The sequence below is a fragment of the Amblyraja radiata genome, chromosome 26 (assembly GCF_010909765.2).
Source record: "Amblyraja radiata isolate CabotCenter1 chromosome 26, sAmbRad1.1.pri, whole genome shotgun sequence".
NCBI classification, from domain to species: domain Eukaryota; kingdom Metazoa; phylum Chordata; class Chondrichthyes; order Rajiformes; family Rajidae; genus Amblyraja; species Amblyraja radiata.
Genome location: NC_045981.1, coordinates 3,938,363 through 3,963,549, shown reverse-complemented (window position 1 = coordinate 3,963,549; position 25,187 = coordinate 3,938,363). Strand labels below are relative to the sequence as shown.

General features: G+C 43.3%; 1 protein-coding gene across 2 annotated transcripts; it reads left to right on the top strand.

Annotated features, from left to right (window-relative positions):
* The first annotated feature begins 2,416 nt into the window (after positions 1 to 2,416).
* On the top strand, positions 2,417 to 19,063 carry pirt (phosphoinositide interacting regulator of transient receptor potential channels). 2 transcript variants are annotated; one of them, XM_033044068.1, is made up of 2 exons: positions 2,417 to 2,633; positions 18,116 to 19,063. In XM_033044068.1, the coding sequence occupies exon 2, from the start codon at positions 18,149 to 18,151 to the stop codon at positions 18,551 to 18,553; it is 405 nt and encodes a 134-aa protein (XP_032899959.1). In that variant the 5' UTR covers positions 2,417 to 2,633; positions 18,116 to 18,148; the 3' UTR covers positions 18,554 to 19,063. The 2 variants fall into 2 exon arrangements, with proteins under 2 accessions (XP_032899959.1, XP_032899960.1); XM_033044069.1 differs by lacking the exon at positions 2,417 to 2,633 and adding an exon at positions 3,841 to 4,085.
* The last annotated feature ends 6,124 nt before the right edge of the window (positions 19,064 to 25,187 follow it).

Genomic DNA, 25,187 nt, shown 5'->3' with positions numbered 1-25,187 from the left:
CTTTCTGTCATAGGCTTCCTCCATTGTCAGAGTGAGGCCAACCACAAAATGGAGGAACAGTGTCTCATATTTCGCTTGGGCAGCATACACCCCAGTAGTATGAATATTGATTTCTCCAACTTCAAGTAACCCCTGCAATTCCCTCCCTCTCCATCCCTCCTCCACCCAGCACCCCGCACCAGCTTCTCGTTCCCATCTAGCAAACAGCTAACAATGGCCTGTTTCATCATCGTTACTTTTTTGCATATCTTTCATTTGGTCGTTCTATGTCTCTCCACGTCACCGTCTATATCACTCATTTCCCTGTCCCCTGACTCTCAGTCTGAAGAAGGGTGACCCGAAACATCACCCATTCCCTCTCTCCAGAGATGCTGCCTGTCCCACTCACTTACTCCAGCACTTTGTGTCCATAAGAAAAACTGTCTTATATTTGGGAATCAGCTCACGCAATAATTATCAAAACTGTGCTGGACGGTAGAGTCAGATCTCTTCATTTGCCACTTGCTGGGAGGAAGGTACAGGAGCTCGAAAACTACGACCACCAGGTTCAAGAGTAGCCTCGTCCCAGCAATGATCAGCCTTTTGAACACCGTACAACACTAACTTCAACTATAAACAACCATGGACTGTGTCTTAGGTCACACTACAGGCTCCAGGTTTATTTTGCACCTGTATTATGCTTATTCATTTTTGAATTTTGGATCATTATATCTACCTATATGTAATTGTGTTTGTAGGCCTGTTAAGCTGCTGCAACAAGAATTTTGATATTCTTTTATCAATACATAGGACATTGTTACCAGATTTGTTGGTTTAATTGGCATTAAATCAAACATCAGGATTAATGGCGATTGTTTATACCACGTGCTCAGTGGCGGACTGGCCAGGGTGTCAGCTTGCCCGATGGCAAGTGAGCCCCTGATGAAGTGATAGCAAGTGAGTGGCCCCTGTTAAATGATAGCATTGTAGTTGTGGGTGGGTCCCCTTTGTCTCCTGGTAACCAATATTTTTAGACCCAGTCCGTCACTGCATGTGCTTAGTGGGTGAATTTTACAACTCACTGCCCGATTGACTAACTAGAGTTATGCTCCGGTTGCCTGTTACAGAAATCATTCCAAGCAAATCATGTGCCTCCTGTTTGCAGCGTCCTTATTGATATTATGGCTAGGTGCAAAGACAGAAATCTCTTCCCTGACCTTTAGAAAGTAGAAAGAAACTATTCATACTCATTTTACTTGGTTACTAGACAGATTTATTAGAATTAGGACAGAAATCTCATCTCCCTGAGGTAAACATAAATCAAGTCTGAAAAACAGAGAACAGTATAGTCAGGCAGCATCTCTCCAGAGATCGCTTCAGAGATGCTGCCTGACCCGCTGGGTTACTCCAGCATTTTGTGTCTATCTTCGGTGTAATTCCTGAAATTCCTTCCTGCCCACAAAAGGAATATAAAAGGAATAGAGGAGAGGGACGAGCTCTTTGGCTCACAACGTTTGTGCCGAATAAAATGACTGATCTCATCTGCCTGTACATGGTCCATATCCCTCTATTCCCTGAACTTCCATGTGCCTATCCAAAAGCCTCTTACACATGACTATTGTACCTCCACCTCCACCACCTCCCCTGACAATGCGTTCTAGGTCCCACCTCTCTCTATGTAAAAAGGTTGCGCCACATATCTCCATTATACTAGTCTGAAGAAGGGTCTCGACCCGAAACGTCGCCTATTTCCTTCGCTCCATAGATGCTGCCTCACCCGCTGAGTTCCTCCAGCATTTTTGTGTACCTTCCATTATACTTTCACACTCTCACCTTATAACTATGCCCGCTAGTTTTGGACAATCCCACCCTGGGAAAAGGGTTCTGTCTACCCTAGCTATGCCTCTCATCGTTTTATATACTCCCATCAAGCCTCCCCTCAACAAAAGGCCAGAGAGGAAAAGACAAAAAGTGTGAGATAAGGATAGAAGAGATGTAAATTGTGAAGCCAGAGGAAAGGATAAAGGTGTGGGGGGGGGGGGGGGGGGCTGGGGGAAGAGGATGGGGAGAAATATGTTTTGCTGAGCACATTTTATGCAGGTATAAACCATGGGCTTGTTGAAGAAGTGTGTACTGTGAATGAAAAGTTGGAGAAGTATCTTCTTTCCTATTGGCAACATTAGAAACATCGATGAGGATAACACTGCTTTTAAATGAACATTAGTTTCCCTTTTCAGTCGACTTTTTGAGTCTAAAGAACCACGAAGTACACGCCCATTCTGCAGCCTAGTCTCCAATGGTACGAATTCAATAGTGCATTAAAACTGAACATTGCGAACCGAAGCTACAGATTCAGCGCAAAATGTTCAATTTTGTGCTAGGTTTCAACCTGACGCCCAGCCAGACTGGCGATGATGTAATTGAGTTCCCGCCCCGGTGAAAGACCTGCCTGCGCTCTCCATAATACTATGAACTCTCGCTGTTCAACATCTGAGTTGAATAGTGTATGTTTCCCACCATAAGCTGCAACCCGGAGGAGCAGAAGCCCCTGGTCTGACTAGGTTGTGGTGCGGGCGGGCAGGCAGGTGCTGGTGTTCTGGAGAGCGACAACTCCGGGCGGAGCGAGGTGCCAGCGCTGGACAGCAGTGAAACAGGCGAGTAGAGTATGTGTTGTGAGACTTCACTAGAGGACTAGAGGAGAGGGGGCAAAGAGCGGGGCGAGGTGGGCGAGGATGAGATTAGATAAGATCACATGAAATGTGTGAGAGTTGGCGGACTGATGAACACACACCACAGTAAAATAAAAGTATATAAAGTACGTGAAATGGAAAGAGAGTACAGTTACAGCAGGCTACATGTTTCCAACAGCTACACATAATGTAATCATTCTGTAATATACTGGTGTGTACAATGGAAATGAAATGGTTAAAGCGTGTTTGACACAAGGCGCCAGGGATTGTTTAACAACTCCACCTAGTTGCTTAATATCTAAGGGTGGTGAAAGGGCGGCTTGTCTTTTGTCACGGTTACGGTGATTCATTCAGTCTTTGAACCCACGGTCGGTCCAGGGCACAGGAGGCAACGAGTGAAAGAGGCAGAGACTGACTGGTGCGAGTCCTGGTCGCTGGAGGGTGGGATGATGGGGTAAACACGAAGGGGCGTTTAATTCTCCGGCTTGGTGCTAAACTGTGGCAGTTGTGTGAGATCGATGGGACAATAAGGTGTTGCAAACATCTCACTGTGGAGTTTGAACGCAGGGGCGACAGGAACAGCTGCGCGTCAACTCAGTGTAAATGTTTATATAAAGGCAGAAAGGGATAAATAGGGGCTGGCAACGGGGAGCCGCACCCAGAGCTGCCATAAATCCAACAATAAATATTGGAATAATCCCAAGAGAAACACAGGCGGGCTGTAAGAGTGGAAAAATAAATGGTCTAACTCAGAGCACTTTTGCAGAGTGAATCAATACATGACATCTAGGGCGGTGTCGGCGCAATAATGACAGGACACTCTGAGTGTAAGTGCACATTGTGGTGTGTGTGTGTGTGAGGCATCATCCCAGCCCCAGTCAATTTATCTCAGAGAAATAAGCATTCTGTGGATGGGAAGCAGAGGAACAGTGCCAACAACATTTGGCACCTCTCATGCAGTGCAGCAGAACAAGGTAAGGCTTGTCGCCGCACTGCCAAGGGGACATGATCTAAGTGATTGATACGGCCAGAGGGAGGCGAGGTGAAAAGATTTGTGCAGCCAGGAACTGAAGACCCTGCCCTCAGTGATGGTGAGGTGCTGGAGGCCATGGGGGGGACTAGGGCGGGGGTTGAGGAGGGGGGTTGATGAAGAGGAGTGGGTGAACCAGGAGATCTGACAAAAGGCAGAATTCTCAGGTGAAGGCGATTGCAAGGAGGTTAGAGAGGAGGGAAGTTGGGAGTGGTTTGAACATAAATATATTTTTTAAATTGACAGATACGAGGACCAAGAGTATGGAGTGATGATTGAAGAGGGTTTGAGAGATGCTGGAACACAGAGCGAAGTGATGCCAAGCAGTTAGATTCTGGGGGTCTGGCAAGGAGAACATTGGCAGGTTGAATCTGGAGGAAACCAAGGTAAAAGTGAAGATCACACCTGTAGATAAACTGGGGAAAGTACAGAGGCAGGGCAGGTCTCGGTGATGGAGGAGAGATGGAGTGAGAAGCAAGATCAGGGAGGGATTGCCAGCATTCTGTTTTAGAATCAAATCATGCTGGAAGCTGGGAGATGGGAGATGAAGTCAAAGGCTAAGAAATAAATCTCTCCACCCCGAGGAGAAAGTCTTACAATCTAATATGTATTTTGCATGTGGATAAATCATTGACAAAAATGGTACGATAATTCACAAACTTGTACAGCAGAGAGAGACACAACTCAGCAGGACAGGCAGCATCTCTGGAGAGAAGGAATGGGACACGTTTTGGTTCGAGTCCCTCCTTCCGACCTAGCAGAGAGACCTAAGGGCACAGGTAAATGCACTGAATACATGAGACTCAGTGGCTCAGGCGCGATCTCTGGAGAAAATGGATAGGTGATGTTTTGGGCCGGGATCTCTTCAAACTTCAGTATAAAGATGGGACCCAACCCAAATCGTCACCTTTCCATTTTCTTCAGAGATGCTGCCTGACCCGCTGAGTTACTCCAGTGTCTATCTTTGGTACAAACCAGCATCTGCAGTTTTGTTTTATTACACACCGATACAGGAGTTGGGGCCTCATGCTGCAACAAGGCGTTAGTGAGATTGCATTTGGAGTATGGTGTGCAGTTCTGATCACTCTGCAATAGGAAGGATGTCATTCTGCTGGATGGGTTGTTGAAATAACTCACACCCCGAGGGCCAAATTTATGAGAGGTTGGATACACTGACACTCCAGCGGTATGAATGTTGACTTCTCTAACTTCAAGTAACCCTTGCTTTCCCTCTTTCTCTATCCCTCCCCATTCCTAGTTCTCCAACTAGTCTGCCTGTCCCCCTGATTAAATGTTATATATGTATGCTTCGTTGTCACCTTCTCCTAGCTAACAAAGATCTATTCTACAATTTCCTTGACCCTCCTCCTCTTTGATGTATCATTTTTACATCTGACACTTACTTATCTCTGTGTCTCCCTCTCCCCTGACTCTTAGTCTGAAGAAGAAATATCACCCATCCCTTCTATCCTGAGATGCTGCCTGTTCCGCTGAGTTACTCCAGCATTTTGTGTCTATCTTCGCCGTAAACCAGCACCTGCAGTTCCTTCCTATACACTGGGACTTATTTCCCTGGAGCGCAGGAGGCTGAAGGGCAACATTACCGAGGTGTACAAAATCATGAAAGGCATATATAAGGTAAATGGTTGCAGTCTTTTTCCCAAAGGTATAGCAGTCTAGAAGTAGTGTGAATAGGTTTAAGTTAAGAAGGGAAAGATTTAAAAGAAACCCAGGAGCAGTTTCTTCATGTCAAGGATGATGTGTATATAGAACGAACAACCAGAGTCGGGTACAATGGCAACAGTCAAAGGGTATTTAGACCAGTACATGGATGAGAAAGGTTTAAAAGGATATGGACCAAACTGGACTAGGGCAACTGTACACCTGGTCAGAATGGATGCGTTGTGCCGAGGGATGTGTTTCCATTATGTATGATCTCTGTGCGCTCAAAAAGTGATCCAGTCTGGAAGGGGTAAGTAATTGTTCAAAACATTGAGCTTGTTCGAGAAAATCATGGCACACTTGAGGTGTACCTCATATCATCGCAGCCTACACTCTGATCTACACCAGTGCACAGCAATTCTTTGTTACATACCTGTGCCAAGAAATATTTTGTCATGAAATACTTATTGGAAATGTTTCAATCTTCACAAATGACAAAAAATACAAATCAGTTCAATTATTATCCAGACCTTAAGTCAATGTAAGGTGGAGCCTAATTTGGTTTCAACCAACACAGACTCTCCACTTAAGCAACTGCAATCTGCAGGTAATATTGTCAAAACCTAGACTTTTTACTAGGATTCTAGTGGATTGTGACCTTGTTGTGGTGGAGAAGCTTGTGTGGACCTGAGATCCTGAGAGCGATGCCGTCTGGAGCTATGCTCCTGGTAGGACCACCCATGGCAGTAAGGTCGAGGGGGAGGTCCCTGGCAAAGAGCCATCCAACCAAGACCTCAACGGTGGAACAGGCGGAGGACGATGGCTGACCTTAGTGGAGCATCACAACGGCTGGGAAGGCGGATGAAGGCTACAGCAGAAAAGGGTCTCCGGTCATCTTGAACTCCATGCCACTGGATCCTGACCCAGATCTGTCAAGGACCGTGGGGTGGCTGTCTGTGCACCAGTCTCCCCACGTTAAACAAAGTCACGCACAGGCGTCCTCCATATAGGGAATAGCACCCTGGAGACACCCATGGTCAGCCATGACCGAAGGGGGCCTAAGAATACTTTTTACTAAAGGGAAGGCACAAGGGAGTACAGATATTAGAACCTCAGCAAAAAAGAAAATAGAGGAGGAACTCAGTGGGCCAGGCAGCATTTGTGGAGGGAAATGGACAGACTATTGTTTCAGGTCAGGACCCTTCTTTAGACTGCCACCATTCTAATCAATTCTATATTATGTAGAGACTGTTATCCATATCTTCCACTTTCTGATTTAATCAGAATAACGTTGATAACTTTTCTTAATAATTTTACGAATGAAACTGCCGATGAAGCAGCAAAACACTTTGGCTTTAATTGCAATCAAAGGAAGACTTTGAAAGTTTTAAATGTAGTCACTCATCTGTATTTATGTTTCTTTTTGTAGTTGGGATGTATAACCATATAACCATATAACAATTACAGCACGGAAAACAAGCCATCTCGGCCCTTCAAGTCCGTGCCAAACACTTATTTTCCCCTACTCCCATCTACCTGCACTCAGACCATAACCCTCCATTCCTTTCCCGTCCATATACCTATCCAATTTATTTTTAAATGATAAAATCGAACCTGCCTCCAGTGGAAGTGGTGGAGGCAGGTTCGATTAGTATGGATACATGTGAATTCCTCCCTTGGAAGCGATAAAGCAGTGCTCAATATAACTGAATTCAGCTAACCAAAGGCCATTCAAAAACATAAATGATCGTTTATTCGAGAAATATAATTTAACATTTTCCCAGACTTTGTGAATTGATCCGATATTTTGTCAATTAGATTTTTTTTAATTTAATTCAGTCATTCCATTCAATCTATGATTATGCCTTACAGATGAAAAAAATGTGCTCCTGCTAAAGGAAAGCAAATCTATGTCATCCAAGTACAAACCTCAGATACATTTTGTAAAGAGTGTTGACATCTAATTGCTTCACCTTGAAAAAGTATTTACCTGTAAAATATTCATAGTTTTGAGACTAGTGGAGAAAACAAACTAAAAGTTAAGCTGGATGTACATGTATTTCAGCAATAATTGAAATATGAATTTTATAACCAGGGTTGATTTATATCCATGAACATTTAGGGTGGCACGGTGGTGCTGCAGTAGAGTTGCTGCCCTACAGGACCAGAGACCCGGACTGTGGGTGGTGTCTGTACGGAGTTTGTACCTTCTCCCAGTGACCTGCATGGGTTTTCTCCAGGTGCTCTGGTTTCCTCCCACACTACAAAGATGTACAGGGTTTGTAGGTTAATTGGCTTTGGTAAAATTGTCCCTAGCGTGTATGATAGTGTTAGTGTACAAGGATTGTTGGTCAGCGCAGCCTCGGGGGGCCGAAGGGCCTGTTTCTGTGCTGTATCTCTAAACTAAACTAAAAACACTGTTCAGCAAGTTCAGTACCAACGATGCATTGGGGTAATTTTCAGCCCAAGTGCACAATTCTATGTGCGTAGAGATTTTGAGTAAATTTGATGATGACCTGTCCATTTCCTTTAATTATATCATTTTAATTATGGAAGCTCCTGCAATGAAAGCAGATTAGAATTGATTAGCAATGGCAATTTCCCCATTTCCTGCATCCCTTTATCTAAAATGCCATCTCCTTGTTAAATGACCAGAAACAGACACTAAATGTGCCCTAGAAAGAGTAATCAATCTTTCTGCATTATAAAGCATGATGTTGCTTAAGTTATATTCTGTTGTTGATCTGCTTATTTTGCAACTGGCTCAAGTCAAGTAGGTTTTCATAGCGAAAATGTAGGGGATAATGATATCCAATCACTTAAGGGTAATTCATTCCAATATAATCATTGCAAGTTTGATTATCACAAAATAACACTGTCAGACCGTTCCACATAAGAATAACAGTTGTGGCAAGAAATTAATTGAAGTGTATTCAGCCTCATGTCAGCTCGGTGGTAATTGTTGTCATTAAGGAACAATTATCTTCTTGAAGATGAACCCGTTACAAAATATGATAGTGTAAACCATGTCTAAATATGCTTTCTCACTGCTTGCATATAACATTAGTGTCACAGAAACACTGCAAGGCAGTTCCATTTTTTTCCCAATGAATTACACAAAATGACTGGCCAGAAACAGACAATTTGGCTGAACCAGTTTTATGTTCCCAAGCCCCTCCCAAGCCTCTTCATCTAACGTAATCAAGCATCAATTTAATTCTCTCTCTCTCTCTCATTTGCTGATGTAGCTTCTCCTTAAAAGCATATGTGCTATTCACTTCAATAACATCCGGCATTATCAAGGCACAATTTCCAATCACTCTCCCATAATGAATCTTCTCCTGAATTCTATTTTTGTAAACCAGCATCTGCAGTTCCTTGTATCTCTATTTGATTTGTTTGGAACTATGCTCCCAGTTTTTAACTACCCCATCCACTTCTTTGTTATTATTTCAAGAAATCTTCAGTCTGAAGAAGGGTCCCGACCCGAAATGTCACTGATCCGTGTTTTCCAGAGGTGCTGTGTTACTCCAGCACTTTGTGTCTTTTTTTTAATAAATCAGATTCTGCAGTTCATATTTCTTAATTCTCTCAAGAGTGTTCATTTGGTTTACTTATAATATACACTGGAGATGAACTAAAACATTGAAAGCCTATCTTTTCAGATTTTGTTATATTCTTAAAGATTTCTTCTGCCCTTCTCATTTTCCTCAAAAAAGGCAAAACACAAAGTACCGGAAGAACTTAGCAGGTCAGGCAGTATCTGTGGAAGGAAATAGACAGGTGACATTTCTGATTGGGGCCCATCTTCACTCCACAAATGCTGTCTGACCCGCCAAGTTCCTCCAGCACTTTGTATTTTGCTCAAGATTCCAGCGCCTGCACTTCCATGTGTCTCCATAACTTGTTTTAAGTTTTCTCGTAGGTATAACCATCCAGTACTAAAATTAAGCTCCTATTTTATGCTTGCACATTCTCCAATGCTGCTCAATCTTTTTATAATACTGACCAGAAATGTGCACAGCCTGAAGAAGTGTTCTCCAGAGATGCTTCACGACCCATGGAGTTACTCCAGCACTTTGTGTCTTCATTTGCAAATGTGTTCCTTTGGATCCCTTTACCTTACCACTGCTTCTTAGTTTCTAAAGAAGAAGAAAGTGTAACACCACCTATTTACATATATTGAAACTTGTATGGCAGCACATGAACATTTGCTTTGTCATTCACTGTTTAAATCCTGATTTTATTTGAAAGTGGTTAATGTTGCTTATTTTGTTCAAATTTTAAGAGTTTAGAGTCATACAGTGTGGAAACAGGCCCTTTGACCCAACTTGCCCACACCGGCCAACATGTCCCAGCTATACTAGTGCCACCTGTCTGCATTTGGTCTATATACCTCCAAACCTGTCCTATCCATGTACCTGTCTAACTGTTTCTTAAATGTTTGGATACTCAACTACCTCCCCAAGCAGCTTATTCCATACACCCACCACTCTTTGTGTGAAAAGGTTACCCCTCAGATTCCTATTGAATCTTTTCCCCTTCACCTTAATCCTATGTCTTCTGGTCCTCGATTCACCTACTCTGGACAAGAGACTCTGTGCATCTACCTGATCTATTCTTCTCATGATTTTATACACCTCAATAAGATCACCCATCATCCTCCAAGCAGTGATGGAAATGGGGGGGGGGGTGCGCAGGGGGATGGCGTTCCCCTACTTTTCAGTTTCAAGTTTATGTCCAATTTCTGTACTAGAAGGGAGTCAGTGTTGTTAAATTCTGATTTTTTTTTTTAAACGACCATGGATAATCGTTACGAGTCACGCTGTACCGGCCATGAGACGCAAACGATTTGTTAACTACCACTGTTAGCACTTGTTAACAGCCAGTAGTTAACATGTAGTTATACAATGTATCATCAATACATCGATCCACATTCCTCAGTAAATGTAATTGTATTTTGACCAAGTAATAATGTCGCCGCGTTCCTTTGAATAAAATTCATGGGAGAATTTATTAACTCACTGTCATTGAGGGCTCCGGACCGCGAGCACGGGCTTCTTCTGGTGTGCAGGTAAAGTCATTCACCCACATTATTTTATTATTCTCTCGCTGCTCTCTCTCTCTCTCTCTCCTCTCTCCCCTCTCTCTCTCCCTCCATCCCTCATTCTCTCTCCCTCTCTCATTGTATCTCTCTGTCTTTCGCTCTCTCCCTCCCTCCCTCTCGCTCTCGCGCTCTCTCCTGCTCCCCATCTCGTCTTTCTCTCGCTCTCTCACTGCCTCTCTCTCATCCTGTCGCCTCGGCATTCCCGGAATCATTTGCCGTTTTGCGGGAATGGCTGCATCTGTGGTTCCTTCCTGTTGGGGGGGGGGGGGCCTGGCCTGTGGCGGCTCCTGGTCCATTCCCTCCGCAGGTGCCGCCTGGCCCGCTGAGTTCCTCCAGCACTCTGTGTTTTTTCTTTGGCTCTGGAGTTGAAGATGGACACAGGGGGGCTGGGGTGACTCAGCGGGATGGGCGGTGGCTCTGGGGAATGGGGGGCATTTTGGGTCGAGACCCTTCTTCAGACAATCACAAGTACTCTCACCGACGAGAGATCAGTTCAGTCTGAAGAAGGGTCTTCTCTCCAGAGTCGCTGCTTGTCCCGCTGAGTTACTCCAGCTTTATGTCTATCTTCAATTTCAGAGTTAAATAAAAAACAGAGTGCTGGAGGAACTCAGCGGGCTAGGCGGCATCTATGGAGGGAATGGATCAGGAGCCGGGGCCAGGGTTCTTCTTCAATAGGAAGGAACTGCAGATCAACGATACTAGAGCGGATACTAGTATCTTTGCTGCAGATCAGGCATGACATTCTTCCGTTTTAAATCGGAATTCTGATTTTATTGTTTTCCTATTTGTCAATTTTTTTGTGCCCGATTATTTGGTGGCCAATCTACCACTGTCTCTAAGGGGGTTGCGTCCAATCACCGACCAGGATTGTTCCCCATGCCACGAGCTAGCGAGGCAAGACATAGTAAGATAGTACAGTCTAAAGCTTGGCTAAGGGCGTGGTATGGGAGGAAAGGCTTCAGGTATATGGCTCTTCTCCAGGATGGGTGGGACCTGTACTCAAGGAGCACGTTGCACCTGACCTGGAGCGGAACTAATATCCAAGCAGGAAGATTTTGCTAATGCTACTCAGGAAGGTTTAAATTAGTCTGGCTATGGAGTGGGACCCAACACATAGTGTGGCAGATGGAAAAATGGAGGCAAGTATAAACAATAAAGCAAACAGGTTCAATAGATAAGATAGGCAGGGGTAGGACAGGGAGAGATGGGAAGGTCTGATTAATTAAATTATGTTTATTTAACATAAGAAGCTTGAGAAGTGAGACTAATGAAGTCAGGGCATGAATAATGTTGGGCCTTTATTTAAGCAGATCTACAATAACAAGCTAGGGAACTACAGGCCAGTGAGCCCAACATCTTTAGTGAGAAAGTTACTGGCGGGGATCCTGAGGGACAGGGGCTATCAGTATTTGAAAAGACAAAGACTGAAGAGAAATAGTCAGCATGGGTTTGTGTTGGAGAAGCCATGTCTAACATATTTGATTGCGTTTTGCTAAAAGACGACAAAGGGCAGACGGCAGGTTGATGGATGATGTCCAGGGGCACTTTAGTAAGGTCCTTGGCAAGGTCCCACATTGTATGCAGTTTAGATCGCATGTGATCCAAGGTGAGCTAATCAATTGGATACAAAATTGGCTTGGTGGAAGGAGTCAGATGTGGGGAGTGAGAGTTTCTATTCAGATTGGAGGCCTTTGACCAGTGGTGCTGGATTCATTGTTGCTTGTGTCTATATTAATGATTTGATTCAAAATAAGGTTGGCAAGGTTAGTATGTTTGCACATGACACCAACATTGGAGGTATAGTAGACGGTGAAGAAGGTTACTTAAGATTACAACGGGATCTAGATAAACTGGGGGATTGGGCCAAGGAATGGTAGATAGAATTTAACTCAGACAAGGGCAGAATGTACAGTAAATGAAAGAGTGTTTAAGAAGGATCTGCAGATGCTGGAAAATCGAAGGTGGACAAAAATGCTGGAGAAACTCAGCGGGTGCAGCAGCATCTATGTAGCGAAGGAAATAGGCAACGTTTCGGCCCGAAACCCTTCCGGGTTTCGGCCCAAAACGTTACCTATTTCCTTCAGGGTTTCGGGCCGAAACGTTGCCTATTTCCTTCGCTCCATAGATGCTGCTGCACCCGCTGAGTTTCTCCAGCATTTTTGTCCACCTATGATTCATGAGTAGATTGAACACATTGATGATGATTGTATTTAGGTACAGTTTCCTGAGTTACAACCACCCAGGATATCTCATTAAGGTTATCATTCTACATGAATGTGCAGAATGAGCACTGGAGGTTTGTTCAGCTCTGAGGATGGTGAGGTGAGTTTCTCCAGCATTTTTTGTGTACCGGTAAATCAAAGAGTGTTGGAGAGTGTTGTAGAACAGAGAGGCCAAGGGGTATGGGTATATAGTCCCTGAAAATGGTGACACATATAGATAGGGCAGTGAAGAAGGCACTTGGTACTTGGCAGAAGGCACTTGGCATCAGTCAGCGCATTGAAGTACAGGAGTTGGTACATCATGCTACAGCTTGTGCATCAGTGATACCGCACTTTAGTTTAGTTTTGGTTTAGAGACACAGCATAGAAACAGGCCCTTCGGCCCACTGAGTTTGCGCCGACTAGCATTCCTCATACACCAAACCTATCCTACACACACACTAGGGACAATTTACAATTTTACCGAAGCCAATTAACCTACAAACCTGTACGTCTTTGGAGTGTGGGAGGACACCAGAACATCCGGAGAAAGCCCACACAGGTCACGGAGAGAACGTACAAACTCCGTACAGACAACACCCGTAGTCAGGATCGAACCAGGGTCTCTAGTGCTGGAAGGCAGCAATACTATCACTGCACCACCGTGCCACCCTTGGTGTCCACTTGATGTGTTGTGTGCAGTTCTGGTTGCCCAGCAGTTGGAAGGATATCATTAAGCTGGTAAAGGTGCAGAAAAGATTCACGAGGATGTAAAAGGAAATGGGGGACTTAAGTTACAAGGTGATTTGATACATTGGGACTTTTTTCCTGGAGATTGAGGAGTCACTAATGGAGAAATATAAAATCATGAGGGCCATAGATAAGGTGAATAGTCAGTCTTTTTCCCAGAGTAGGAGAGCTTAAAACTAGAGGGTATAGATTTAAGGAGAGAGGGAGAAGTTTCAAGTGGACCTGAGGGGCAAACTTTTCACTAAAAGAGTGGTGAACAAGTCGCCAGAGAAAGTGATAGAAGCAGAGATAAAGACAATGTTTAAAATACATTTATGCAGGTACATGACTAGTAGAGAGATATGGGGCTTACCCAGATAAATGGGACCAGCTCAGGTAGACATATGGTTGACATGGACAAGATGGACACAGGGTCTGTTTCTGTACTCTATGGCATGATGTCTCTATGACTTTCCATCTCCGAAACATTGTATAACAATTTTAAAGCAGAACATTACTAACTACACCCAAATGCAAGCAACTACCAAATGAGTTTTCATATTGATATGACTGAGGAGGCACATTTTGGTAAGAAAGGCCACATATTCTTTGTAAACAAAAATAAACGGCAAGTATTCTTTTCAAATACCATGGGGAGCATAAGCAACATTAGGGGGTCATTGTGCTTCTCAACAATGAAAGAAATGAGTAGTTTGTCACTTGCTTGTCTTGAATTCTTCCACATACACTGTACAGTTTCTCCTCCATATAATTGAGTTCTATTGGTACATTGACAATCTATACAATAATTGTGTTATAATACCAGATTTGCCATCATAATATTCATACTTCCCCTTCATTTCTTAATTTATCATACTAAAGGACATCATGGTAAATAAACAAACCTTGGACACTCAGTTTAGTTATGCAGCAACAATCTAATGTTCTCTCTCTCCTAACCTTCAGATCAAGAAAGAGAATTTTCAATGAAGTTACATCAGTTCCTTCCATTACTTTTCCTCTACTTTTAGTTTCATGTTAGAATGGATTTAGACTGTCAGTTTCATGCCGGGCTTGTGCAAGATAATGGGGAGAGTACATTCACAAACCAACGTGAGTGGGTTACTATTCGATGAACACATTTCAGTTTTAACTCTTCTAGGCATCAAAGAGATTAAACTCTCATCTTTTCCGTTTCAATACTGCAGAGATTAAAGGATATGAGGCTGATCCCATTTCTAAAGTGACTTCCCTGGTCCTTATGTTGACGTTGTAATGATAAATTATTTCCTGTCATCGACCAAAAGGCCACATCTTGATAATCAGTCTTTTTAGCTTTTAGTGACCAGTGTTACGGATGAATAAGAATCGGCTGAGGTGATAATGATGTTTGCAGAAGTTTCAACGTACTTTAGTCTAGAAATTTCCCATTACTTACAAAAGGCCAGAGTCCATCAGTTTAGAAAGGTTCAGCAAATATAATTGAATTATGCAAGAAATCTGGAGTACAGATTTGCTGTATTTCAAGGTCCTTTTCAGTTTGGTGCTTCCTTGACCAAGGCAGTGAATCAACAACAGTACAGGTCAGGGCTGAGGAGTCCATCAGATTTGATCGGCCACAGTGGTGCAGTGGTAGAGTTGCTGCCTTGGTGTAAGTGTAAATTGTCCCTTGTGTGTGTGTAGGATAGTGTTAATGTGTGGTCATCGCTGGTCGGTGCGGACTCGGTGGGCCAAAGGGCCTGTTTCCGTGCTCTATCTCTAAAACTATAAACTAAAACTAAGGATTCACAGATAATAGACCAGAAAGGGATAAGCATGGTTTATGATATATATTTAATCAGTTTACAGAATGCAGAATAAGCACAGGGATTCATGGTATAGGTAAAATATTAAATATCACTAAACGTCTTTAATTGATAAAATATTTTTACGATAAAAAAAAAAACCGATGCAATCTTTATCGTGGAATAAAAATCCATGTATAAAATTAGTTTTTCAGGCCGGTGAAGTTGTCCAGTGATAATTATGGTTTCAGATATCCTAAAATACTCAGTAGTATCTCATTCATCAAGCTCAATGTTTTTATGCAGTGAGAAGAAATACTTGTCGTGCATTGACTGCACCCGTGTCTTCTGCAACAGTGCGTTCTGCAGCAGTGCATTATCAGGTGGATATCAATGAAAACTACTTCCATGTTAGTGTGCACCTGTACAAAGATCAGAAATAGCCATCAGTTTTAAACATTCAGAGCTGCAACAGGCACCGATTTATCCTCATTAGAACTGCAAAAACGAGGCCAATCACTCATTGCAGGATGCACACACCTACATTCATCAACCTCCCTGCTTTGTCCAACCTGCCATTTATGCTCATTGACAATACATTAAGAGTGAATATTTATAATGATATATATATAATCCCAAGCAGCTGATGTGACAATGGCAATAGAATACTGCAGATGTTGGAAACCTGAAATCAAACAGAAAATCCTGGAAGCACTCTACAGAATAGGTAGCATCTGTGGGAAGAGAGGAGTTAATGCTTTAAAAGTCAGTGACATTTGCCAGCATCCCCAGTCTGTGTCGTTCGTGAGAAAGACACCAAATAAAGCCACGGAAAGGCCTAATGACCTAAAAATCCATCAGGTGAGAATGAAATGCTTGGAGAAGGAGAAAGAGGTGGAAGCGCACACACAGGCCTGGAACCTGGTGAGACGCAAGAGTCTCCCAACCCCTGCAGAGTGGTTACTAAGATGGCTGATCCGTGGGCGGTTGCTGCTGGGATGGAAGTCGGGGCCTGATCAACCCCGGCTGGGTCGCCTGGGCGAGGGTGTCTGATGTTATGACACCCGAAACACCCGATGACCCCAGATCACATCACTGAGGATACGTCCCAGTGCATCTAGAAGATGTATATTTTTCACATTACATCAGAGCTGAAGATTTAATGATTTAACAGAGCTGATCAACCTATAACGTATCTCTGATATTACTAGCCATGTAATACATCTTAATACTTAATTTAACTTATCAGGTTTAAAGTTTAGCATTTTTTAAATGATCATCATGGTTGTAAAAGTGCAAACTAAAGTAATTATTAAATTGAGAGTGTTACAAGGCAGGCTTATAAACTCCTAAGTGTCAACCAGAGGAATATCAGGAGGCAGGCAAGGGGATATGGAAGTGGAAAACGAGGGCTATTGACTACAGAGAACATCAGCAGATTACATGGTAGACAGCTGGAACTGCAAATGCTGGTTTACGGAAGAAGGCACAAAGTGTAGGAAGGAACTGCAGATGCTGTTTTCCACAAAAGATAGTCACAAAATGCTGGACTAACTCAACTGGACAGGCAGCATCTCTGGAGAGAAGGAATGGGTGACCTTTCGGGTCGAGACCCGAGACTCTGAAGAAGGATCTCAACCCAAAACGTCACTCATTCCTTCTCTCCAGAGATGCTGCCTGTCCCGCTGAGTTACTCCAGCAATTTTTGCCTATCAACTCAGCGAGTCAGGCAGCATCGCAGGAGAACATGGATAGGTGATGTTTTGGGTTGGGATTCTTCTTCCCACTACACGGGTTGTAGGATCATGAAACCTGGCTCTCCAGCGCATCAGTAGAAAGAAGCTAAGAATAAAGGGTGTCTTTACTTTCAATGGTGTCCAGCGAATATGGAAGAAAAAGCGAGAGGCGCAACAGAACAAGAAGCGAGACGTTCCAGAAACTATACCGGCTATACTTGAGCTCCACTCTTTAGTTCTCCTATTTAAATCCTATAATCTTGACTTTACTTCATTTGCCTATGTTCAGGTAAAGAATTGTATTTGTTTCTTTCTTATTCTTTGATAAGTTAATTTCATACATTCATTCTGCCTTCCTTTTGGTTTTTCCTCAATTAGGTCATAAAGTCATGTGATAGGATCAGAATTAAGTCATTTGCTCAATGAAGTCTACTCCGCCATTCAATCATTTCTGATCTATCTCTCCCTCCTAAACCCATTCTCCTGCCTTCTCCCCATAACCACTGACACCCATACTAAACAAGTATCTATCTATCTCTGCCTTAAAAATATCCATTGACTTGGCCTCCACAGACTTCTATGGCAATGAATTCCACAGATTCACCACCCTCTGACTAAAGAAATTTCTCTTCATCTCCTTCATAAAGGAACGTCCTTTAATTCTGAGGCTGTGATCTCTGGTCCTAGACTCCCCCACTTCTTTCTCAATCATTCACACTCTTTGTTATATTTTGAGAATGTGTGGAATTTCATTTTTTTCTGCTCTCCAGAAGGATTATATTTACTATTACATCTTAATGATCACTGATAGGGACGCACTTTATCCGCACCTCCAAATGTTCAAAAAGTATTTAGACATTTGGAAATAAATTAAAATGTTGCACTCGTGTCGGAACTGGTATGATTAATATTACCCACGTTATCCTCTTCGATAGAGCTGCTGCCTCAGTGCCAGAGATTTCATTCCTGACTTTGGGTGCTGTCTATGTGGAGTTTGCAAGTTCACCCTGTGTCCGTGTGGGTTTCCTCCCACATCTCAGGGAGGTGTAGGTTAATTGGCCTCTCTAGAATTGCCCCGAATGTTTAGGGAGTGGACGTGGAGGTGAAATAACATAGATGACGTAGACAGGTGCTTGATGGTCGGCGTGGACTCGGTAGGCCTAGGAACTAATAACATGTTTTATAATTTAAACACAGGTACCGGGTAAGCTGGCATCCACCTCAGATACAATGATGAAATCAAGTTCAACCGAGATCACAAACCTAGGCATGCAGTCATGCTCCGAGTCCAAAGATCTGTTGACTAACCATGGAGGAAGCACCACCTACAGCAGCTCCAGAAGTGTATCCATTTGGACCTCAGAGCCACAGAACTCCTGTGAGGTTTATCATAAACCTATCATTGTCATGTCAGTAGGAGGAGCATTTTTTATTCTGGGTTCCATAACAAGTGGCCTGTTCTTTGCACAGATCACCAAGAAAACCTGCAATATACTGGGACCAGCATTTTTGTCTATCGGGATTATGTTTCTCATTTTTGGATTGGTCTGGCTCCCTATTCTCAAGGAAAAGCGACAAAAGAAGCCAGCTTCTCGATATCTCAGGAAACAAAAGTCAACATTTTTTACCTTGTGAGAGAAAATGGTGCAACAAAGATTCTTGGACACCTTCACTATGATACACATTTTTGTGGAGTCTACAGTGATTGATGGAGATGAATAAAACTCACCCTTTACGTGCGTTGAAATCAGTGAACTTGACTCAAGAGATGGACTTCCATTTCTAAGCACATTTCACAACCTGAGTATATCGCAAAGAGCTTGACAACTAATTGCATGCTTCTTTTTGAAGTGCAATCACTATGATAGGTCTTAGAAAATGAAATCAAAGCACTGTGGCTTTGGATGTTTTTATGAGTTTAATAATGCCTGAAATGAGTGGATCGGTGAATATTTAAAAATTATTTTTCATGTCCCACATTGATGGAAGTTGATCCGAAATTTAACAGTGGCTTTTCAGTGCCATTCCGTTCTAGTTGTCAAGGAAATGGAAAGCCAAGAATTGCTCGATCAAACAGTCTTATTTACTCTGCAGTTAACAGTCTCAGGCGTCGCGAAACGAATTATGCCGATGATGAGTTGTAAATGATGATTATAAAGTTATTGCAAATATTATGATAGAAATAAGTCAATGAAACTATCAGTAGCAAAGGAGAAAATATGCATGCTTTCTGTATAACAAGCGATAACTTGTAGGTGTTTGTCTGTGACAAAGAATGCAACAAAACCAAATACTGCACCCAAACACTTTGACTGAAAGTTCAGCATGCACAGTAAAGTATGAGCCGTTCTCACAGTTACCTGCATTCCACTACAATTGTCAAAGGAAACTTCATGTTAGATCTACATGCCCTTCCTTCATGGTTTGTAATATAAGCTGCATCTAATCAGGTTTGTGGAACGGTTCCTGGTAAATGAGCACTTAAGTTTTCAATATGCAAGTGACCACATATTGCACACAGCACACCTTAAAAGTAGCCACAAGCAATGAGAAGCATGAATGGCATCTTTCAACAACAATTTCATAGTGTTTTTCATGCTGGAAAATATCCCATATTGCATCATAAAAATAGACACAATTTGACAATTCTTTCTAGAATTTATTGATGTAGTTGGTGAGAAAAGGTGAAGTGAAATGGACTTTTGGCTCTCGGGTTCATTATATTTCAGCTCAATAAAGATACAATATTGGTATGGTGGTAAATGTAATTAAATTTGGTTTAAACAGATCAAAGATTAGTATTTGAGATTTCTCCTGTAATTCCCATTGTCTGGATATATTAACTTTGAGAATTCTTCCATTTGAGATCAACAAGCCAAACATACCTTAAACAATTGAAACCACATAGATAGAAATAAGAGCTTTTGCTATTCCTGTTCAATTTTGCCAACATTTTTGCTCCCATTTTTATGTTCCATACAGCATTTCCTAGAAAAACACATTCAACATCAGAACAATGCAAAAGGCTTTTAATGAAAAAGCATGTTTCCTTTATTATTTCAATGTTAAGAACTACAAATGGCATCTGATTTTACCTTCACTTTCTGTAATGTAACTACCATTAGGGCAGCATGGTGGTATCGGTAGAGTTGTTGCCTTACAGCGCTTGCAACACCAGAGACCCGAGTTCGATCCCGACTATGGGTGCTGTTTGTACGGAGTTTGTACGTACCCTCCATAACCGCGTGGGTTTTCTTCGAGATCTTCGGTATCATCCCACACTCCAAAGACGTACAGGTTTGTAGGTTAATTGGCTTGTGATTAACATGAAATTGTCCCTAGTGTGTGTAGGATAGTGTTAGAGTGCAGGGATCACTGGTCGGTGCGGACACGGTGGGCCGAAGGGCCTGTTTCCGAGCTGTATCTCTAAACTAAACTAAAAATCTCCTCCGCCACCAGCACTTTCAATGGTTGACGATTAATCAAGAACCCAACATATGATGGCACCAGAATAGCACATAGATACATAAACAATAGGTGCAGGAGTAGGCCATTCAATGTGATCATGGCTGATCATCCACAATCAGTACCCCTTTCCTGCCTTCTCCTCATATCCCTTGATTCTGCGCTCTAAGAGCACCATCAAACTCACTTTTGAAAGCATCCAGTGAATCGGCCTCCAGTGCCTTCTGAGGCAGAGAATGCCACAGATTCACAGCTCTCTGTGTGAATTTGTTTTCCTCATCTCAGTTCTAAATGGCCTACCCCTTAAACTGTGGCCCCTGCTTCTGGACTCGCCCAACATCGGGAACATGATTCCTGCATCTAGCGTGTCCCATTCCATAATAATTTTATATGTTTCTATAAGATCCCCTCTCATCCTAAATTCCAGTGAATACAAGCCCAGTCGTTCCATTCTTTCATCATATGACAGTCCCGCCACCCTGGGAATTAACCTTGTGAACCTACGCTGCACTCACTCAGCAGCAAGAACGTCCTTCCTCAAATTAGGAGACCAAATCTGCACAAAATACTCCAGGTGCGGTCTCACCAGGGCCCTATACAGCGCAAGAGGCCCTCTTTGCTCCTATACTCAACTCCTCTTGTTATGAAGGCTAACATGCCATTAGCTGTCTTCACTGCATGCTGTACCTGCATGCTTACTTTCAGTGACTGATGTACAAGGACACCCAGGTCTCATTGTACTTCCCCTTTTTCAAACCTGACACCATTCAGATAATAATCTGCCTTCCTGTTCTTGGCATCAAAGTGGATAATGTGGTTTAATGTTACATTTATCCACATTATATTGCATCTACCATGCATGTGCCCACTCACCCAGCCTGTCCAGATCACCCTACATCCTCATAGCATCCTCTTCACAGTTCATACTGCCACCCAGCTTCGTGTCTTGTGTCATCTACAAATTTGCTCATGTTACTTTTAATGCCATCATCTAAATCATTAATGTATATTCTAAATAGCTGTGGTCCCAGCACCGAGCCTTTCAGCACCCCACTAGTACTGCCTGCCATTCTAAAAGGGACCCGTTAATCCCTACTCTTCGTTTCCTGTCGGCCAACCAATTTTCTATCCGTCAATATCCTACCCCCTACTGCCAATTGAGTTCCTTTATCAAATCCGGTTCACTACACAACACTAAATCCAGAATTGTCTTCTCCCTGGTAGGCTCCAGTACAAACTGCTCTAAGAATCCATCTCAGAGGCACTCTACAAACTCCCTTTCATGGGGTCCAGTACCAACCTGTCCAAGTCTACCTGCATGTTGAAATCACCCATAACCAACGTAACATTACCTTTGTTACATGCCAATGTGGCATCACTCTGTGTACTGTTCCAGCAGAGGATCTATTGTACTTATATAAGGTATGATTTGATGAATAGCATGCAGAACAAGCATTTCAATGTATCTCTGTTCACATGACAATAAATAAACCTTTAAACCATAAACAAATTGAAATCGGGACGCTCCGCTTTTTAAATGGTGCAATTTGAATCAAGTAACATCTTTTACAAATATTTGTCCATGATTTTAACCATAAGCAATAAAGAGAATAATTTTAGTATTAAATTCTACCCAAATTATAAACACAGGCATGAAAGGAAGCACTAAGGAGGACACAAACAATCTTCTTGATGTACTAGTGGCCAGGGGATCTGGGATAACGGAACTGAAGGGAATCCACATTAGGCAGGAAATGGTGTTGGGTAGACTGATGGGACTGAAGGCTGATAAATCCCCAGGGCCTGATGGTCTGCAACCCAAGGTACTTAAGGAAGTGGCTCTAGAAATCGTGGACGCATTGGTGATCATTTTTTAAAAGTTCTATAGATTCAGGATCAGTTCCTGTGGATTGGAGGGTAGCTAATATTATCCCACTTTTTAAGAAAGATGGGAGAGAGAAAACAGGGAATTATAGAGCAGTTAGCCTGACATCGTTGGTGGGGAAGATGCTGGATTCATAAAAGATGAAATAGCGGCACATTTGGATAGTAGTAACATGATCAGTCCGAGTCAGCATGGATTTACAAAAGGGAAATCATGCTTAACTAATCTTCTGGAATTTTTTGAGAATGTAACTAGGAAACTGGACAAGGGAGAGCCAATGGATGTAGTGTACCTGGACTTTCAAAAAGCCTTTGACAAAGTCCGACACAAGAGATCATGGTATTGGGGGTAGGGTATTGACATGGCTAAAGAACAGGTTGACAGACAGGAAGCAAAGAGTAGGAATTAACGGGTCCTTTCAGAATGGCAGGCAGTGACTAGTGGGGTGCCGCAAGGCTCGGTGCTGGGACCCAGTTATTTATAATAAATATTAACGATTTAGACGAGGGAATTAAATCTGATGTCTCCAAGGTTGCGGATGACACAAAGCTAGGTGGCAGTGTGAGCTGCGAAGAAGTTGCTATGAGGCTACAGGGTGACTTGTATAGGTTGGGTGAGTGGGCAGATGCATGGCAGATGCAGTGTAATGTGGATAAATGTGAGGTTATCCACTTTGGTGGCAAGAACAGGAAAGCAAATTATTATCTGAATGGTGTCAGATAAGGAAAAGGGGGGTGCAATGAGATCTGGGTGTGTTTGTACATCAGTCACTGAAAATAAGCACGCAGGTACAGCAGATAGTGAAGAAAGCTAATGGCATGTTGGCCTTCATTGCGAGAGGATTTGAGTTTAGGAGCAAGGAGGTCCTACTGCAGGTAATACAGAGCCCTGGTGAGCGCACCTGGAGTATTGTGTGCAATTTTGGTCTCCTAATTTGAGGAAGGACATTATTACTATTGAGGAAGTGCTATGTAGGTTCACGAGGCTAATTCCCAGGAAGGCGGGACTGACAGATGATGAAAGAATGGGTCGACTGGGCTTGTATTCACTGGAATTTTGGATGAGAGGAGATCCTATAGAAACATATAAAATTCTTAAATGATTGGACAGGCTAGAAGCAGGAAAAACGTTCCCAATATTGGGGGAGTCCAGAACCAGGGGCTACAGTTTGAGAATAAGGGGTAGGCTATTTAAGACTGAGAAGAGGAAAATCCTTTTCACCCAGAGTTGTGAATCTGTGGAATTCTCTGCCAGTGGAGGTCAGTTCACTGGATGTTTTCAAGAGGGAGTTAGATTTAGTTCTTAGGGCTAAAGGAATCAAGGTATATGGGGGAAATGCAGGAACGAGGTACTGATTTTAGATGATCAGCCATGATCATATCGAATGGTGGTGCTGGCTCGAGGGGCCGAATGGCCTACTACTGCACCTATTTTTCTATGTTATTGTACACAAGACAATGAAGGCCAATTAGAGATGCAGCACGCAATTAAGTGGACAAATGATATGTTGACCTTACTTAAATGCAGGACTAATGAAGTCTTATTCAATGGCAACAGTCCTTGGTTATACCACACAGGGAGTATTGCATGCATTTTGCCCTCGTTAATAATAGATATACTTGCCACAAATTAACACGCCGTGGTCAACAAACACCAGATGTTCGGCTGGCGACCGGAAGGTAGCCGGTTCGAATCCCATTTGGAGTGCATACTGTCGTTGTGTCCTTGGGCAAGACACTTCACCCACCTTTGCCTGTGTGTGAATGTGTGTGAGTGATTGGTGGTGGTCGGAGGGGCCGTAGGCGCAGATTGGCAGCCACGCTTCCGTCAGTCTGCCCCAGGGCAGCTGTGGCTACAGAAGTAGCTTACCACCACCGAGTGTGACTGAGGAGTGAATGAACAATGCGATGTAAAGCGCCTTGAGTATTCTAGAAAGGCGCTATATAAATCCCATCCATTATTATTATTATTATTACCCCGAGGCATTTATCGCCATAGCTGGGGACTTCAAAAAAGCAAGCCTTACGAAATCGCTCCCTAACTTCCACCAACTCCAGGACTGTTTGGAGTCTATAGACTGGGCAATGTTCAGGGACTCGGCAACGGACTTGAACGAATACGCCACAGTCGTTATAGACTTCATAAAGAAATGTGTGGAGGACTGCATCCCTACAAAAACCTTCCACGTATTTCCCAATCAGAAACCTTTGATGAACTTTGAGATCCAGATTCTTCTGAAGACCAGACACAGTGCATTCATGTCTGATGACACATTGGTCTACAAGAAGTCCAGATACGACCTTGGTAAGGCCATCAAAAAGGCCAAAAGGGAGTTAAAAAGAGTGTCTTCAACCTTCCAGCTTGAGGGCACTCGGCCGGAATGCCTCGAGCTGCATCGACTGTCCGCCTTGAAACTTCGAGCTGCATCACCCGACTGCACACACACAAACACATCACGAAGGCGGGGGCCAGGGAAGGCGGAGGAGCGATGAAGAGGAAGGTAAACGGCTGCCACAGTGTACGGTAAGTCCTTTAGAGAGCGCGGTGGGGGGGAGAGAGGGGGTGAGAGGGGGGAGAGGGGGGAGAGGGGGGAGAGGGGGGAGAGGGGGAGAGAGGGGGAGAGAGGGGTAGCGGAGTAGCGAATGGGGGCCGAGGGGGCTCGGTGGCGGGGGGTACCTTTGGAGGTTCCCAGAGGGGGGGGGGAGTCGCATGGGGAGAGTAGGGACACTTTTAAGGAAGTATAATAAAGTTCTAGCGGGCATTTTACCTACCGGTAGGGTCTTCCTGGGTCAGTGAAAACTCAATGAGCAATCAAAATGCCTGGTCCAGCGAAGGAGATTGCCTACGGCTGCCCTCGAGTGCCTGTAAGTAAATAGCGACCCCACTCCACTGCACTACCAGTTAAAAGGAACCATGCCG